Raw genomic sequence first — 19,680 nt, forward strand, 5'->3', positions numbered from 1 at the left:
TACCCAGGGGGATAGCTTGAGGTTCTGGCTCAAAAAAAAAAAAAAAAAAAGAAATTATCTTCTTGCACTGAGACAGTTTCTGAGTAGAGGGTTGCAGGACCTGTTGGGTCAATTTCCATGCATGGCCACTGGTCTGGTCAACATCAGCTTTTCTCCCCAAATGCAGAGTCTGGAAGATATCTCAAAGACCAAACTAGGATTCACAAGAGCAGTGTTACATTTAAAAGCAATTAGGGCAGTCATAAATCTTATGCCAGTCAAGAGTAGATGTCTCCTAAGCAGGAAGGCAAATGATAAAACAATGGCTGGTTAACTTTTAACTATGTCTATACTTCTGTAGAAATCAGACTTTTACACAGTTCTTGCCTTATGGTCTTACATTACCTTAATATAGATGGTTTTGCTCTATCCCTTGTGGTATTGCAATAGGCTATGAATTCCACAGCTTTCCTCTGTGGCATGCATAATCTCTGGGCAAAAATGACCATCCAGTGGGTCATGGCTGCTGCGTATCACCACACAGCCAGGTGAGGCTGGTCCCAGCAGGTGCCCAGTGCCTCTCAGCTCTTCCTCAGGTCGTCTGCAGAATTGATTCCAACAGCCCCTCAGTCATTTTCATCTCACTATAAACCACTCTCCTCAGGAAGGAAAACCCACACTTGACCATGTCTTTCCCTTTCCAAAGTTTCCACCAACTGGCCATACCTTTTTCCCTGCCCTAAATCAGTTTACTGTTTTGCTCCCTTTCTCCTTGTGTTGCCTAGAACACTTCTTCTCTACTTTCTCACCATGTAAAGCAAATATAATCCTCAGGGTTCAGTTTAAGTGCCACCTCCTCTGTGAAGTCTCCAATGAGCCACATCCCATTTAGAATGAAGTGCTCCCTTAATAGTTTGAATGTGATTCACATTGACTACTTACCAGCTCCAGTTTTTGTCTTATAGTTAGTTATAAATTAGTTATATATCTGTCTTCCCTCTTAATCATGAACCCATGAGGTCTGGGATTATGTTTCCTTACTATGGTGAAAGTAAAACGTAGGATCTGTGAGCATTCACTGAATTGATACAGTTAGTTGATCTGGCATCATTGCTGACCTTTACTACAGATTGCTGTAGAGCAGAGGTTCTCAACCTGTGGGTCGTGACCCCTTTAGGGGTCTCCTGCATATCAGATATTTACATTACGATTCATAATAGTAGCAAAGTTACAGTTATGAAGTAGCAATGAAAATAATTTAATGGCTAGGAGTCATCACAACATGAAGAACTATATTAAAGGGTCACAGCATTAGGAAGGTTGAGAACCACTGCAGGTTTATAGAGAAATTTTGAGTACATAATAGTCAGCAAGCAGGAGGGGACTGTCAGTGTTAGAGTGCCGCAAGAAGGAGGATAAGACAAGACATAGTCTGTACACAGATTCTCACAGGGAGTAGAGGCAGTTGGAAGAGAACCGCAAGGTGCCTGCACGTGCAGACGCTCAGTGCAGTTCCCTCCAGTGTCTCCTTTGTGTCAGGCCCATGAGAGTGAACTTTGGAGTCTTGCTCTATAGTCAAAAAATACCCACCATCCATAAATGGTAATGATGATATCAAATTCACAGATGAGCAGATACAACACCCATATTATTGTGCACTAAAGTTTAGGGTCATTTAGGGGGTCATTTGGGGATGGAGAGTAGATATATGATTCTTTATTCATGATCCCTTTGGAATCTGTACTTTTGACTCTCTTTTGTTTTAAGCTCCATTTGTTCCTCTTTGGAAATGTTGAATTCAAACACTCTGGTCCTGTTTTGAAACCAGCCATGTAAAGTTCTCAAGTACTGAAGTGAACTACCCCTTCATCATCTTCACTCACCAAGACTTCTACAGGGTCAGGGTAAATGGAGTTTTTCAAGGCCAAAAAAAAGGTGCTTCAGCTGATCTCACATGATCACTCAACTCTGGTTATCTTACTCACCTGTGTACTCTTGAATGCAATCTATTTGCTTCTTCCAGGGTCCTAGTCCTGAAACACATCTGACCCTGACCATGTTCTTCTCCTGCTTAAAATCCATCAACAATTGCCGTAGGTCCTGAACAAGATCAAGATCAAGATCAAATTCCCCACCTTCACGTTTAAGGTCCTTGGTGAGCCTGCCTCCATCTCTTCCTTATACTTTGTGTTGAGGCTACTCCTAACTGCTAGTGGTTCACACAATTCTTTTCATCCACCTTATGCCCTTGCTCTGCCTTGAATTTTTACTGTGCTATTCTTTCTGCCCCTCTTTGCCTGTAGATCCAGCTCATCTTGTAAGCATCTGCTCAGCTGTCATCTTCTTCAGGAAGCATTCTGAAGATCCTCTAGCAGGAGCTAAATATTTCTTGTCTGTGCTAACTTCTCCTAGCACGCTGTGCCTGCCCCTAATATAACATTGTTGCCACTTGATATTATCTGTGTTCCTGTCATCCCAGCATATTCAGCTGCCCCTTGAGGCTGGAGCCTGACTGTTATTCATCACTGTATAACAAGCACCTGGCAAAATGCCTGGCACGAAGTCAGCATTGAGCAAGTCCTTTTTGGGTAGGATTCCAATTTCTTTCATCTTACAACTTGTAAAATGATTACTGATTTCTTACACAAACTCTGGGCATATCAATTTTTCAAATAGTAGCAGGCATAGTGCTTCTATTAATACATGAAAGTAACTGAATGATAGCTGTGAAAGCCAAAGAAATTTCATTTTCTTGGGGACTCAATGACCCCTACCTTCCTTTTGGCACCTAGTTTTCCAAGTTCGAGGCAATACCCATGAGAGTTAAGAAAATGACAATCAAGGTCCCAGCCATCATGTCAGATAGATTCACTGTGGCCCAAAGGCTCAAGCAGTTCTCATAAAGGTTTTTGTAAGAGACTTACTTTAATTTAAAAGGCAGGTTGGAAGACCCATGACAGCTTCCTTCAGAAATCTCAGAATTCCTGCAAGCTTGAAATCACCATGCTGCTGTCTGTCCAGCCTTCAGCTCATCCCAGCAATTTCTCAAGATGCCTCCTGAAGTGCACTGTGTGCTGTAGTATGGCAATCTGTTCAAGTAAGGATCAATCAGGCTTCCTTTAATACAATCACTTTGCAGAAGGTAGTGGAGGATTTCAAATATTTATTTGTTCAACAAATATTGATTGAATTCTATGAGTACTGAAGATACACTTGTGGGACAAAAATCCTTGCCCTAACAGAACTTACATACCAGTGGGAAACACAGAAAATAAACATTATAAATGGGCATATTATGTTACATTGAAGTGCTATGGAAAATAAAATAGAGCAGTTAAAGGTGATACAAAATATTGCATGGTTTGTTTGCTTGTTTGTTTTAAGGTAAGCAGTAATTTTCATAAAGGTAATAGTAGGGCTCCCAGTGTATGAAACATTTGAGCAAATACTTGAGGGAGATGAGGGAACAAGCCATATGGCCACTAGACTATGCTGAGGGGACAGCCATTACAAAGGCTGGAAGGAAGTTCACACAAGGAATGATGAGGGCTCTATGAGGATCCGGAGGGGGTGGCAGGGAGACAGGGAAGTAGGGAATGGGATCAGAAAGGCAAGAGCTCAGGTTACATAGAACATGGTAAAGCTTCAAAAGTAAACATGATCCAAGCTTATAACTGATCCCTCTACTGCTATGTTGAGAAGAGACTGTGTAGACACAAAGGTCGAAGTGGGAACATCCATCAGGAGTCTAGTGCTCTAATCCAGATGGAAATAGCCAGGGCTTGGACTAGGGGAGAAGCAGGGCAAGTGGTGAGAAGTGGTTACATTCTGGATATATTTTGTTTTGTTTTTGTGAGACAGAGCCTCAAGCTGTCCCCCTGGGTAGAGTGCTATGACATCACAGCTCACAGCAACCTCCATCTCCTGGGCTCAAGCGAGTCTCCTGCCTCCGCCTCCCAAGTAGCTGGAACCACAGGCACCTGCCACAAGGCCCAGCTATTTTTTGGTTGCGCCGTCATTGTTGTTTGGCAGGCCCGGGCTAGATTCGAACCCACCACCTTAGGTGTATGTGGCTGGCGCCTTAGCCACTTGAGCCACAGGCGCCAAGCCTCTGGATATATTTTGAAGGGAGACTCAACAGGATTTTCTGTAAGGTATGAGAGTGAAAAGTAAAGAGGAATTCTGGGATTTGGGTCTGAGCAACTGAAGGGATGGAGTTGCCATCATGAGATCTCAGGAAGATTGTAGAACACCTGTGCAGGGCAATTGGGAGTTGGGCCTACCAAATTGGAAGCAACTTTTGGAGGTCCACAGGGAAACATCAAGTAGCAATTAGATGCAAGAATGTAGAATTCCAGAGAAAGATCAAGCTGTTGTTGCAAAGGTGATTGAGATGTAAATAAGGAAAAGAAGAGGTCTAAAGACTAATAACTGGGACAGTCCAACATTTAAACAGAGGGAAAAGAAGAGAAACTAACAGAGGTCCAGAAGGACAAAGTCCTTGTAGTATGAAAACCAAGAGAGTGTGGTAAAAAAGAAGGCAAGAGAAGAAATTGTGGGCAGCGCCCGTGGCTCAAGGAGTAGGGCACCAGCCCCATATGCTGGAGATGGCGGGTTCAAACCCAGCTTCAGCCAAAAAAAAAAAAAAAAAAAAAAAGAAGAAATTCTTTCCAGGAGGAGGGAATGGATAGATATGTCAAATAGGATGTAAACTAGATGAGGACTGGTAACTGCCATGGGGTTTATCAATGTGCTGGGTATGGGTGACTATAGGATATTGGTTTGAGTAATGTCTTCCAAAAATTCACGCCTACCCAGAACTTCAGAATGTGACCTGATACGGAAATAAGATCTCTGCAGATATGTTCAGTTAACATGAGGTCAAACTGAATTAAGGTAGGCCACAAATGTAATGACTGGTATCCTTATAAAGCCACGTGAAGGCACAGAGGGCCACACAGGAGAAGGCTGCATGATGATGGAGGCAGGAGTTGGGTGATGCAGCTGTAAGCCAAGGATCACTGACTACTAGGAAGCTAGGAAGAGGCAAGGAAGGATTCTTCCCTAGAACCTTCACGTTCTGTGCTAGCACCTTGATTTCAGTCTTCTAGAATCCAAAACTGTGACAGGATAAAGTACTATTGCTTTAAGCCATCCTGTTTGTAGTACTTGGTAAAGCAATTATTAACATCTCTGTACCTATATTTCCTCATCTGTAAAATGGGAATAAAAGTACTTATCTCAGAGAATTGTGGTAAGGAATAAATTAATTAATATATCTAATATTCTTAGAACAGTACATTCCAAATGCTACATAACTATAATACAGTACATTCCAAACACCACATAATTAACTATAATAATTACAAATCTAATCATTTTGTTTTGAAATTAAAGCTCTTATTTTTACTTGTTCTTTGATTAATGCTAAATTAGCTCATTAATTTGGCAGATTAAATTTTTGTAAACTTGTAAACATTAATTTTATGTTTAATCAAATTCCCTTAAACATTCAGAAATAAAGAAAACACTTAATATTTAGCAAATATAATTTTTTCTAAATATTTAAGCACTGTTAAAGCAATTGATTAGCTGAATTCCTTTGAACATTTCAAACTTAAGTCACGAATTTAAAATGTGATTATATTAAACACTTCAAGTATCTAACATACGTTAAACAAAATTGTTCTCAATCACTTAACTGTTATAATGCTAATAAATAAAACCTCATACATTTATATTAAATTATTTTAAGCATTTCGACATCTTAATAATCAAATTTATAAATTTAATATAATGGATTTTCCTAAGCATTTAAACAGTGACTATAAATTTAACTTAATTTTAACTAAGTGAAGTTCTCGTATATATATTCATTAAAACCATTAATTTAGTAATTTTCTAGTATATCAGACTGTTAAGCATTTAGCTTAAAAACAAAGCATAAACAAAGCAGAATTAGAACAATGTGAATCACACTTGAATAAATATAAGTTAGACAAAAGCATTGATAATCTCATCATTTATTATTATTATTATATTTTGTGTGTGTGCAGTTTTTGGCCAGGGCCAGGTTTGAACCCACCACCTCCGGTACATGGGATCAGTGCCCTACTCCTTTGAGCTACAGTCACCACCCACATCATTTGTTATTTTTATTTGTTATATTGTTCAGGTGTTACAAAGTTACTTTTTTAATTAATAGGAATAGATCCTCTATAGCAGAGATCCTCAAACTTTTTAAACAGGAGGCCAGTTCACTGTCCCTCAGACTATTGGAGGGCCGGACCACGGACCCCAGGATGAGTCGGCTGCTAAGCAGCACAGGCAACAGTGGCAGAAATACCTGGCGGGCAGCATGTGGCCTGCGGGCCATAGTTTGAGGATGCCAGCTGTAACAACTGAGGTTACAGATGGCCATTCAGAGATTTGAGTCTCAATTGCAGCAGTAAAATCACTGAGCACAGGGCATGGGATGCCTTGCAGGGGAATTTTACCAAAGTCCCTTTTTCTGGTTGACTTCTGCTTGCTGTACTACTGGTGGCAGGCAATCCCAGCCTTTTTCAATGGAATTCTGTTTCACGAGCCAATACACCACACAACATACTAGGAATCATTCACCTTTCACCCTCGCCTAATTTTTTCATCATAACTTTTTTCATTCTTATTATTGATTTGAATAGATGGAATTATCCACACAATAGCATAGATAATCAGAGCTTCCTGCTGAGGCTTTACTCTTTTCTTTCTCATCCTTGATTCTATAATCTTCTAGTGGACACTATGGGCTCTCTTCAAGAGCTAGGTGTCCGCTGTTCATCTTTGTGTTCTTTGTGCTCAACACAAAGGCCTAGTGCTCAGTGTTTGCTGAATGAATTAATAAAGGTAACAAATAGAAATTTGGAGTAACAAAGTCCAAATATCCTCCACTGAACTTCATATTGTAGAGTAAGTTTTGTACAGTAAGTTTGTATAGTAATTCCTAACTCGCCACCTCATCTGAAAAACTCTGGTAGTCCTCTTCATACCCTTTGACGGTGCCTTCACCACACCCTTTGCTTCTCAATTGTTTCTAACAAGCCCCACTCAGTAAATGACAGTGTACATGCCACCATTTGCTACTTTTCCCCTCCAGGTTGACTTGACAATGAATCTTAACACACTTTCCTACCAATCCCGAGCTATTCCAAATTCTTTTCTGCACTGAGAATCCTTTGTCAAGAGGCACTGTAGTGAAGTTAGCATTCAAAGCACAATAACTTGCCCTCCCAGGCATCATTTTATACTTGGGAGCATACGTTTGAATCCATAAAGACAAGGCAGCAGATTCTGGCTCTGCCTTTTACTACCTTTATTATTTGGCCTTTTTCAGACACGGTTACTCAATATAAATCTGTGATTATAATATCTATCACAGAGGGTTGAGGGGAGAAATGAATAAGTGATAGAAAACTCTTAGGACAGAGCCAGGTGCTGAAGTGCCCAACAGCTGGTAGTTATTACTTAAATAGATTCTTTCACTTTCCAAGCTATTGCCCCAATCTCCTGACTGGAAATATAGTTACATTCATATTGTTTTATTTCTTTAGCATACTGGTTTTTCAAGGGGAGATGGAGAGTGGGGGGAGAAAAAAGGAATGATCTCTTTGGGGAAAAGGAGAAACTAATCAGATTCTGAGCAGGCAAGACATGATGATTCTTCATACATTTGCAAAGCTGTGCTAAGCAATAGTCAACAAAATCCTGACATTGTTCTGTTTTTTAAATGAAATCTTAAAATACAAGTTTAACAGTATTAAGTACATATAAGATTGAATCATGTAATAAGAATCACTACAATTTTTGACAGGCTTCCTAGTTCAAAGCCGTTACATACTTCCTGCAATCTAAACCCATTTTCAAATTCAAAGGGAGGTATTATCTAATGGTCCACTCAGTCTTTTCATGTTTTTAATTTGGGGTCAGTTACCTCAGCCTGTCTCACATCAGCTGTCATTTTTGTGATCAAAATGTCACTTCACATTATAGATTTCATTGGGACAGTTCTCATCTTTGGTTTAATTCAGTTTAATTCAAATCAGATCCCTATGTCTCAGGACAATTGAATTCAATTAGATGAATAGGATAGGATTGTAACCCCCATTTCCTGTTGATGCTGCCAACGTTCCTGGTACCTTTAAGCCCCTGGTACTTCCTAGGAGTCCACTGGCTCTTATAACAAGGACATAGTTGCTTCTACCCACTGAAAAGAGCCTGGTGTCAGCTCTGGAACCAGCGAGGCCTGCAGTGTGCTTACCGGTCCTTAAAAACCACCATTGTCTTTGCCACTGATGCTTCAGCCTCCACCACCCTCCTCCCATCAAAATCCCACTGGCTCAGTACTTCTCTGAATTTTAGAAAAATCTTCCTTTACATCCTGTTTTGCAAAAATCTTAGCTGAGAAATAGCCAATGAAGTTATGGGAGTTTAGAAAGGTGTCACTTGTTTATTTTGTTTTGTTTGGTTGAGCTTTTCCAACCAAAGATAAAGTGGATTGGCAACAGCACAATTCACCCATACCCTTCTCTCAAGACACCTTTTTCAGATGTGACTTGTATGACTAACTTTCCTTAGGATAAGTTTGTTTCCAAGAAGATTCTCTCGTGAGACTGCTGGTATTTCATAAGATGTATTTAAAATCCACCATCTACTGGGCTTTGTCCCTGGATCTCTGACCAAAAGCATTCTGGGACCTTAGTGGCACTGTCCAGAAGAGGAAAAGAAAGGATAGCAGGCCCAGACATAAAAAGGGCCCAGAAAACTCACCCAGCTGGAGGGCTTTACTGTAAGAGAACCAGCAGGCCCCTCCGCAGCATTGCCAGGGGCTGAGCTTGATTCTGGCTAATTGCACATATAAAAACTTCAGACTGGCCATTAAAAACCAGGTATAGAGGTAGTCCCTTGGGCTGGGCACTTGGGGGAGCTATGCCCAAAACATTCTGAAATGGGGAGGCAAAACTAAGGCCATAACAGGGAATAGTGAGATTATACATAGAGTTGAGAGGACAAAAATGATACACCTACAGGACCACTAGTCAGGGCACTCCAGAGAAATGGAATAAGAAGCTAGGAAGCCATAAGTGGGACATAGCACGTGCTGCATGTTACTGGTTTGGACGAGGGTATATAAAGGCAGTTCATCTGGCTAGATTTAGAGTGACTAGAATACCAAGGAATATAAAGTATGTTTAATACATCAACTATGTAGAATGGTCCTACAGAAGGATTTTAGAAATGATGCAATTGCTAAATCTTGGACTTTGAAATTAGAAGTCTGGGGTTTAAATCCCAGCACTTAGCTGAACATGTTAGCCCACACCTGTAGTCCCATATCCTTGGGAGGCTAAAGCAGAAGGATTGTTCAAGCCCAGGAACTTGAGGTTGCAGTGGGCCATGGTAATATCACTGCACCCTAGCCCCAGCATCAGAACAAGATCCTATCTCTAAATAAACAAATAAAGGCCAGCCCTGAAACTTAGTCACAGTGAAGTTTTACACAAATTGATCTCTCTACAGCTCTGTATCCTCCAGAGTTCTTTTAAGGATATGTAAAGTTCATATCTTAGTGTCTGGCACACACTTGCATAGGTACTCGAAAATGAAGAATGTAGCACATGGTCTATTTGGCTAATACCACACAGCTAATTACAGACCACATTTACTGGTGGTGCTGAGCCTGTGGACAATTTGCCTTTCCTGATGGGCAAGAACTCAGGAACTGGCAAACTAGGACTTCAGGTATGGGTCTGACTGCCGAAAGAGGTGCCGAAAGAGGTGCCGAAAGAGGAGACCCAAAGCCTCCTGTGGGTCATGGCTTCAAAAATAGAGATATTCAAAGAGTGCTGGTCTGGGAAACTTGAACTTGAATCACAATATGTAGCCCAATATCCATTCATACTTTCCTCCTAGACTCAGAAACAAATACCCCCTTTTTTCAGGGATATGTGTACAAGCCCACACATATGCACACACCTCGAAGCCAAGGTTCTCAATCAGGCATGACTTTCTGTCTGCCATGCTCACACTGGCTTTTATTACTTTTCTTAAGCTAGAACCTCACAGGTAAACTTTTGATCCCTGAAATGCAGTTCCTAAATTTCAATGTGAGAATATTTGCCACTCTCTCATCATTTATGTGTACTGTAATGTTATTACCATAGCCATAGAAGTGACTTTGGTTTTCCTTCTCTCTCTGACTATAGCAAAACTGCCTTTATTCTGTACTGGAGGGTGCTCTGTGTTAAATTAAGTCAAATTCTGGGCTGAGTGTGAAACCCAAGAGATCCTGTTAGTCTATCACAGCCTGGACACAAGGAATGATGGGACAACACTAAGGCCTCTCTTTCCACCCAGCCTTACTGCCTTCTGCTCCACTCCTCACAACAGTCCAGTCACACCAAATTCTGACAACTCCAGTCCACCACGCCCTTTCCTGACTTTATTCCTCTGCCCCAGATGAGCTTCCCCATTCTCTCCTGAGAAACTCCTTCTCAGTCTAGATGGCCCAGTTCAAGACCCTCTCTGCAGACCTCCTCAATCCCCTCGGTCCCTCCCTCCTGTTTGCTCCTACAGCATTGTATGCACACATCTGTACTCTACATCTCACATTGTAGTTTTTCCCTCCATGAGCCCCTTGAAATCAGGGTGAGCATCCAGCATCTAACACAGTGCCTGGTACTTGTTTGGTGTACATTAAAAATTAATGAAAACTAATCATGTTTTGCATTTCTTCTTCCTGCAGAAACGATGACCATGGTTCAGAAGACTGCTGTGCTAAAGACCGAGTAGGACAACCATCTCACAAAGATCTTAAGTAACTTTTCCCATCCAGCAACACCCAGACGACTCCAGTGACCAAATGCTCAGCTGTAACCACAGCAATAACTGGCCCTCTTACCAGACTGGGTTTGGTGAACCTGAATGGTCCAGCCACCTTCTTCAGGTGGCCCAAGGTGATGTGCTGCAGGGGAAGCACGTCTCCCTTGTCCAAGACTGGACTACAAAAGAAACCAAGTGATAGATACAGTGAGAGTACCAAGAGTACCAGGACTCAGTGACTAATGTAAGGCTCTTGGTGATGGTGACATAGCACCTGCCCTGGCAATAGTCACCCTGACATGATGTTATTTGCTAGAATGCCCTGGAAGGACAGAATATTTAAAAAAATATATCCAGGTGCTAAATAGGCAGCAGAAATCAATTCACACGTGACTACCTTTGAGCTAATGACTGTCTCCAGAAAATAATTTCACCCCAAGAAGTGTTCCAGCTTTGCAAGAAATAGCCCCCAGAGAATAATAGGAGAAATAGGCTGTTCTCCCTGGACAAAAACCTAGTGCAAGGAGGGCTAGTTCATAGCAAATTCACTGCCCCCTCCCATGCACATGGCAGAGAGTACCAGGTGATTGTGACCCTCTTTTCTGCTAAAACTAGACTCTGAGGTGTCAGAAATCCCAACACCATTTTCTTGGTAGCCAGCTGCCACTTCCTTTCAACTGGGGGTGGTATTAGAATGAAAATTAATTGTTATCCCTGTTAGACAGGCATCATCTCAGGATGATAGAATGTATTTTCCCAGGCACATGTGTTCACAGAGGGAACAGCCTCAGACACAGATGTAGCATTGGATGAGTGAGAGCATGGAGAAGGAACATAGCCACCCCTAGGGGAAGGCACAGCTTTGGAGCCTTCTTGGCCTGAGTGCCTTCTGGGGTATTTCCATACGCAACAGTCCAGAGTCACAGCCTTGGCAGCCACAGACAGAGGTCTACTTCTCAACCTCAGACACGTGTATCACTTTCTCAGTACTTGGGGTTGGAAATACCTATAAGAGTGAAGGTCAAGGGCTCTCCCTGGGAATCTCATTCATTACTCAGCTTCCTTCCCAGCTGCATTTGCTAATCCATGCCAGCTACACACCTCATCCTCTTTGCTTCTGCCTCCACATAAATGAAACCAAAGGCTTTAGCACATCCTGCGAGGACCAGGGGCTGTTACCTAGTGGTCCTCTCTCTCCCAGTGTGGGTGCAAGCTAACCCATTCACACATTTGCATCACTATTCCAAGATAACATTTCCCTTTTCATACAATCTCTTGGCAGCAGAATCCAGAGTTGGGTTGTAGTTTACCTTTCTGGAAAGCTCATTATCCTCATTCCAATAACATTTCATTGTGGAACTGAGTGGAAGCAGGATCATTGCATGTCTTCAGAAAGCTCTTGTTGCCACAGCTGTCTAGTACTGTACAAGAAGCTCAATCCTGATGTTAGATCTAAGAAGGATAGAAGCCTTTGGTTGCATGTGGCTGTGTTATTAAACGCAAGTCTAACTTCTTTGATTGGCTTTCAACCACTGACATTCAAAAGGAATCCAGGGCTCTCTTCTAAGTCTGATGACATGAGAAAAATTCAGCTTCCTTTCCTCAAGGTTCCTCTTGGCTCATCCCTTCCCCATTCAGACATTCTCCACCATAGCAATGTTTAGAACCAAAGCATGAAGGGCTAGTGCTAACAGAATACTTAGCAGAAATACTGTTTCTAGAGCCGGGCAGATAAGCCCAGAAGAATGGTCCCAGAGAAATCAGACTGCCTCCAATAGAATCAGGCAGCCATCCCAGCAAGCTTTGATATGTCCCTGACCCTGGGAGCTGGGTTGGAGATCCCGAGGCAGCTGTGCCTATTGTTACTCCCCTCAGAGTCCTCTTGCCCAGAGACCTAGCAGCCTTGGGATCCTGATGAGTATGTTATTGATATGAAGCAGAAGGGGCAAGCAGGCAAAAAAGACTGTCCACATGAAAGGCAGGTGTCTTTATGTCTGGAAAGCTTCGCCTAGCCAGTACAGCTGTGGCCAGAGGCTGGTTATACGTTTGAGCTCTCTCCACCCATTTGCAACTCTGCCTCTGTTCTCTTGCATTCTGTTTGGTTTCCCTTTAGTTTCCTAGTAAATGTTCATTTTGAAAAATTCCAACCTTGTCTCATTTAACTTGGGGTGGGGAGGGGATTCTCCAACGTCTTTTTCAGGAGAGTGAAGGAAATTAAAGTACCTTAAAAAAAATTGAAATACCAGTAGAAAAGGAAATACTCTGATCAGATCTTAGGGGCACACCTTGGGAAAAGCTGATGCCAAGAGAAAAGGAAAGACCAGGCTCCTCGCCCCCTCTCCCCACCTGCCTGGCACTGATTCTGGGCCCCTTCCTCTTACTGCCACTGCCTCAGACAGATCTGTCCTAGGTGTGTGTTGCTGCTGATGTATCTTCCCACAAGTGAATTGGGCACATTCAGCAGGCAGTATGTTGTCCAAGAAGTACACTGGACATGCTAGAAGTCAGGGAGGGGAGGGAAGAGGAGTGGTCTCTACAATGTGAATGTTTTCAAAAAAGTCTCCGACAATCATGACTCTGGTAGGATCTCGTTGACAGGCTCATCAGTAGAATTACATTTCACATGATGAGAAAAAAGTCCTTGTCTCACACTTAAGCCAGGGAAACTGGCAAAGGATAGATGCACAAAATGGCTTGCTGTTTTCATGCCCATCCTGTCCTGCGATTGGGGGAGGGAGGTGTCATCCCAGTGATCTGTGGCTGCATAACACACCATAAAACACAGTGGCTTAAATCAATATTTATTTTCTCTCATGATTGATTTACTGTGCTGGGTGATACTCTCTCTTGGAGTCTCAGGGTGAAGGCTGACATCATCTGAATGCCTGATGGGGCTGGATGTCCATGATGCCTTCTTCACACACATCTGCCTTTTCAATTGGGATAACTGGAACAGCTGGAGAATGGCTGGGAATTTCTCTCCACATATTTTCTTCACATGATTAGTTTGAGCTTTCTCACACCTGAGGTCTCACGAAAGACCTCCTACAAAGCAGCTGAGTTCCCCAAGAGCTAGCATTGCAAGAGGTCCAGGTAGATACTATAGGTTCTTTTAAATAACTTCTGAAGTAACCTAGTCATTTATTTTACTTTTATTTGTTAGGTATGGGGTCTCACTGTGTTGCCTACACTGACCTCTAACTCCTGGGATCAAGCAATGTTCAAGCCTTAGCCTCCCAGGTAGCTGGGATTATAGGTGTGTACCACTGTGCCTGGCTACTGAGTCATTTCTGCCACATACTCTGAGTCAGAGCAAGTCATAGTCTTGAATCAGCCCAAATTCAAGGGGAAGTGATTACACTGAAATGCCAGAACATGTGGCTAATTGGTGCTGTCTTTGGAAACAGTGGAGCTGGGATTGGGAGTGGGGAGTTTACTGAGTCAAAGCGCTTCCTAGATAGCTGTCACTTTAAAAGCATGCATAACCCTTAGCATGCATGGAGGATCTTCTAAGCCAGAGAAAAGCCATTGGCAGTGTTCAGAGAATTTGGGTGTGTCTCTGAGATGCCCTTTCCAGAGAAGAGGCACATATGAACGGGGCCTTTCCAAGACCTCACACACCATCCTACTTTCTATCCATCTGCATTCCAACACAGGCTGACCTTTGTGGAAGATAGAAAATAGGAAGCTGAGAGAAAGAAAAAAATCAGAAAGAAAATTTATGCCAGGGAGGATCTGCAGACCAACTGCAGGGCAAACTGGAAAAGAGAGGGTTGACTACATTCTAGGAGCTGAAGAAGGTGAGTCTGGTCTTTATGTCTAAGCCCGGGATGGAATTGAGGCCAGAAAAAGCTCTGATCTGTGCCACGGACCTACCTATGGTGTCCCTGATGGCAGATGTAAAGCTCTCTTTGCTCTATCTCCTAAAAGATGGGGACTGTGGAAGGAAGCCACCTCCTTCTTCCATTCCAAAGACTTAATTGTCACTTGTTGCCCAGGCTCCCTGGGCATATGGACTGCAAAATTCAACTAGCTATGTGATCAACTCTGCCAACTCACTATCTGGCAACTTCCCACTTGATTCCAGAAGCTCTGGGTCTGGGAGGGTTTAAGAACCAAGATTTAAGATAGCCCAGAGAAGGCTTTAGAGGATCTGGAGCCAGCCCTCTAGTCCAGAGATCTTAGCTAAGCCTCATGTCATTAGAGTCCCCCAGCTAAAGCTAGTGCCAGCAGCTAGTGATTCTCATGATACCTCCTCCCATCAGGAAAGGGAAGAATAGGCCAAAGGGACTGCGGACCTGGGCCACGGGTGCTGTCGTCATAAGTCATTGGTACCACTATCCTAAACTTCATGTTAAGATAAAGATTACTCCACACAAGCTGGATGAGCATTGCCAGACAATTATAAAAGCATATTTATTAATATGAAATGTATTGACAATAGTCAACATTGCATCTTATAGTTTATAATACATGGTATTACTTTTATCCATTTCTCTATTTTTTGAAAATTAACTTGATTTCAAATAGTAAAGATAGTAAAAAAAATTAATTTATTTTTTGCTTAGTGATAAGTTTATTGTAGTTGTTATTCCAATAATTATCTGTTGCATTAACATTTTTTCAAAACCAGCATCTGACATAGAAATATTGATGGTTTTTTCTACCACGTGAACATCATCTCCATGACATTAGCTTTCTCACAATGTAGAGAAAATTCCTATTGCATAGTGACAACATCCTGAGGCTTGGTTTTGAATTTATGCAAATTTGAATTTGTTAATGAAAAGCAATTTGTCCAATTTGCCAAACTCATATTTGAATAAATTCCTTTATCCAAATATCTGGACACTTGTATTCGGACCTTCAGAGATAAGCATATGAATTATATAAACTGATAAATAAACCTTCTAGAAACAAGTTTTACCTTTATTTGAAAAATATAATAATTTTGCAATGATACATTTTCCCCTCAAGGAATTTGAGAACTAAATTTAAACTTTTATGTCTAAAACAAGGCTTTCAAACAGTCCTTAATCTTAAAATCACACTAAAAAGTACAAGCAAAGTAAGAAGCCAATAAAGGAAGGTATTGCCATAAATTGTACATTTTGAAAAGAGGAATGAATGCACTTGTCCCTGCCTGCATGTGCCCCACTCATACTGGAGCTCTGCTGGGGACTCCCTGGGCCTGCTGGCTCCAGCAAGGCTTGTAGGCTTTGTCAGCCAAGCAGCAAATCTGTATTATAGCCCAACATTATGGCCACCATTTTATAAGTTTATTTTCTAGTGGAAAAGTGAATACAAAATGTTTTACTGAGAATAAGATTCAGGCAGCCCAATGTCAAGTCCTCCAGGGGGAAGTAAGGTGTGTCAGCCACTGCAATAAAAAAGGAAGAACAGCAATATGATATTTTCTGAATTAGAACTTCGAGGGTTAAAAGTATTTCAACCAAAATAAATACTTTTCTAAAATACAGATTGTTTTTTCCTTGTTCTCTGCAAATGAGGTGTCAGGGTATTTTGAACAGCACTGCTGGTTTTGAAACAATTATATTTAGTTGCATGAAATTAACAGGAAGACATCTAAACTTTGACATACAGTGTTTTCCACACTTGAACTCCACACCGAGGAGGCATTAGCATTCACGTGTGAGGTGCAACTGGTCCTGCCTGGCTTGCTGCAGTGAGTCAGGCAGTGTCTGGGCTCTTGCTGGTGTTGTTAACATTTGCTGGTTGGTGCTTTCACAGTGACTGCCTGGGTGGGTGAGATGGTCTTTGCTGTAACAGTCCACTTAGCAGCTGAAACAAACCCTCTGGGCCTTCTAAGCCAAGATAACACCATTTTAGCAGCAACTGCCACAGGGATTTTGCCTCTTGACTTTGAAAGATGTTCACCCCTTGGCCCTCCCTCTGGAATATAAAAATTAAAACAAAGCAAAGGAGAATGTAACCATGCCACCAAACAGGATGAGAACAAGGACATTCACTGTGTATGTGCAGCACAGTGAGGGGAAGTATCACCTAAATCCATCCCAAATGCAGCATCTCTAACTTTTTTCTATGTTTTAAAGCTTATTGATCTTGAACTTTTAGGAAAAATAAAAAATAAAACAAAAATATAAATAATGGACTCAAAAGAAATACAACAGACTTTAAAGAATCCCATAAAACCCAAAAAGCTTAGTAAATTATTCAAATACTTATTATGTTGACATTTGGCTGATTAGCTGCATTATGTCAATGTCCCTAGTCCAAGCAAAAGTAGTGGTTGGTGCTTGCCTAGTCCTAAAGAACTCAGGGGGACCCACTGTGGGCCTTTGCCGGCTTGGAAAAGAAGGGCAGGCTCAGGAAACTCCAGTATGATCTTTCAGTCTGATGTCTGCATGAAGGGGGCAGGTCCTTGCTGAGGGAAGTGTTTATATAAATGAAGAGAGATTCCCCTACCTATCTTCAACTCATGACATTCTTGGACTCCAGGGCTCAAGGTAAAATTACTAGTTTGGGAAAGGTAGATTTCAGGCTTGAAGCTGCAAATTATACAGGGATTTAGTTCTGGTAAGAAAGATTAAACTCCTACCACTTGAAACCATTCTAGTACATGATCTCACTTCTTTGGGTCCAAACCGTAACATATTTGCATGATTCCGGCAGATGGAGGTAGTGGTGGAGACCAGCTAGCCCCTAGAAGTTTAAAAAGGAACTCCAACCAATTACCTCCAAGCAGAGTGCAGTTGAAGATACCCTGTCCTGTGGGGGCCTGAGGACCTTCTCTGCCACTGAACAACTCTGTAAGCTCCAGCCCTCACCTTCCTAGACACTCCTTGCCATCAGGGTCCTGCCCCTCTGGGCTTAAGAGGACTTTGGCAATCCCCAAAGAGCTTAGACACAACAGAAACATGACCGTGCAAAGCCCCTGCCCAGAACTTCCTGCCTTGGGCCAGCCCCTCACTGGGTTTTATATCAGGGTGCTTGGCATCCCCAGGCCACTGTACACACATAAGTGCAAATGCAATTATTGTGCAAGAGCAGCTGTTGTGTGGCTTCTTGTCTTTCCTAGACAGAGGAGATGATTGAGGAGGCCATGGTCCCATCAAAGAGGGGAGACTTGACTTTGTACATCTCTTTGAAGCAAGGAATCTTACAGGAATTACTACATGGGAACGCATGGCCTCCTGAATGCTGCTACCCACCTAGCACAGGTATCCTAATCTTCTTGGGAGCCTCCTGTCTCCCTAGATACTTATGACCCTCAGTCATGGCAGCTCTCCCTTCTCATGCAAGATTCTACCTGACACCTCCATAACCCAGTCTACAGTCAGACAAGATGTCACTAGAGGTTACACCCACTTTTCCAGGTCCATCAAATGTGGATTAAGAAAGGATCATGTCAGAGACCACAGCGCTAATGAGTAGGGTTTATCAGGGCCGCCATTTCTGTTGAAAGGCTGTCATTCACATGCATTGTTTACAACTGACTGGAGCCTAAGGAGCACAGAGCAAAGACCAAGCTGCAGCACATACCGTGTGTAGAGCCATGGACTGGAGCAAAGGCTGGGCTCTGTTCCTGCCTCCGAAGCCAAAGCCAGCCGTGGACCCCAGTTTTTTCTCACATGAGACCGGAGTGGCCCAGTGTGTTCTGTGCTCTTTTACCTCTAGTGTCTGTGTCTCTGACTTTAGGGAACGGCTATGCCCATCCTGGGAAACTCGTGTAGCTGAGGTGAGGTGTGAGCAGACCCAGATGCATGCTGCCTGGAAACCCACATGCAGGCTAACTCCAGAGGAGAGGTTTGTGGTTTCCACAGATATCAACTGTCTCTCTGACCCATCTGACTGATAATGTCCTGAAAACCCTTGTAATGACCAGTGCTGTCTACCAGGGATCATAGAACCAGGACTGGCCCTCTCGAAGCACAGGAAATTCCATTTTGAGGTAAATAACCACACGGGTTCTTTCAATTACAGCCCAAAGAACTCCTTATAGTCCTTAATTAGTAAGTCAGAGGGAGGGAAGAGGGAAGCAGCAAAGAGAGCTCTGGGAAGAGGCGCTTCTGGATGAAGAAATAGGTAGTAAGTGAAGAAAAGAGGGAAAGAGAGTGTGTGGTTGGTTCACCATGAGAGACAGGAAAGAAGGAAGATGCTGAGCCCTCCTCCCAGGCCTACTTCTCCAAGCAGCAGCCTATAATCCCTTGCCTAGGGCTGTGAGAGAAATCTTCATCCCCGGAGTCATGCCACACAGTTCTGTGCTTCTGACAGCAACAAGACAGAGGTACCTTGGAACCAAAAGCAAGGACCTCCTTCCCCACCCAGCATGGTACATACAAGCCACTGGCCCAGGTGTGCTGGGTTGAGATGTGGATTCTCAGATCTAGTCTTTTGATTATACCTAAGCCTACATTTCTAAAAATAAACTGCCACATCCATTCTATCTACTCGGTCAAGATTATCAATCAGACTTATTGGATGAGGAGAGAGAGAGAGTGGAGGGAGAGTTTGAGGGTAGTTTTCTGAATGGAATACATTCCTCCTCAGATCTAAAAAGGGCAAGGAGGTAGTAGTACCTTGGCCATAGTCAGATGACTGCCTGAGAAGCCTTCGCCCTCTAGTGGTGAAAGGCTCTAATCCCACTAAGTCACACAAAAAGTAACCCTATGTTTGGTCCTGGGATACTGGACTAAGACCACAAAGGAGGTGCTCTCCAGGGCCAGCAGGTAACCCCTCATCAGTTAGCCCTAGGGCTCTGTTCCCAGTCGGCTAAATGTTTCTAGTACCCCAAAGCCCTCACTTGGAACCTGTGTAGAGAGACAAGGGTAAATCCTATGCTGGGGAGACACAGAGCTCACA

The 19,680-nt window shown here is 42.6% G+C and overlaps 1 protein-coding gene across 1 annotated transcript in view; it reads left to right on the plus strand.

Annotated features, from left to right (window-relative positions):
- Positions 1-12,977, plus strand: part of SYT9 (synaptotagmin 9) — a 184,990-nt gene extending 172,013 nt beyond the window's left edge. Inside the window, exon 7 of the mRNA XM_003781061.2 lies at positions 10,760-12,977. Within this exon, the coding sequence (XP_003781109.1) occupies positions 10,760-10,768 (9 nt within the window). The 3' untranslated portion in view covers positions 10,769-12,977. The remainder of the gene's footprint in view (positions 1-10,759) is intronic.
- The last annotated feature ends 6,703 nt before the right edge of the window (positions 12,978-19,680 follow it).

This window comes from Otolemur garnettii, unplaced genomic scaffold, assembly GCF_000181295.1.
Source record: "Otolemur garnettii isolate 467f Iridium unplaced genomic scaffold, OtoGar3 scaffold00001, whole genome shotgun sequence".
Classification (NCBI taxonomy): Eukaryota; Metazoa; Chordata; class Mammalia; order Primates; family Galagidae; genus Otolemur; species Otolemur garnettii.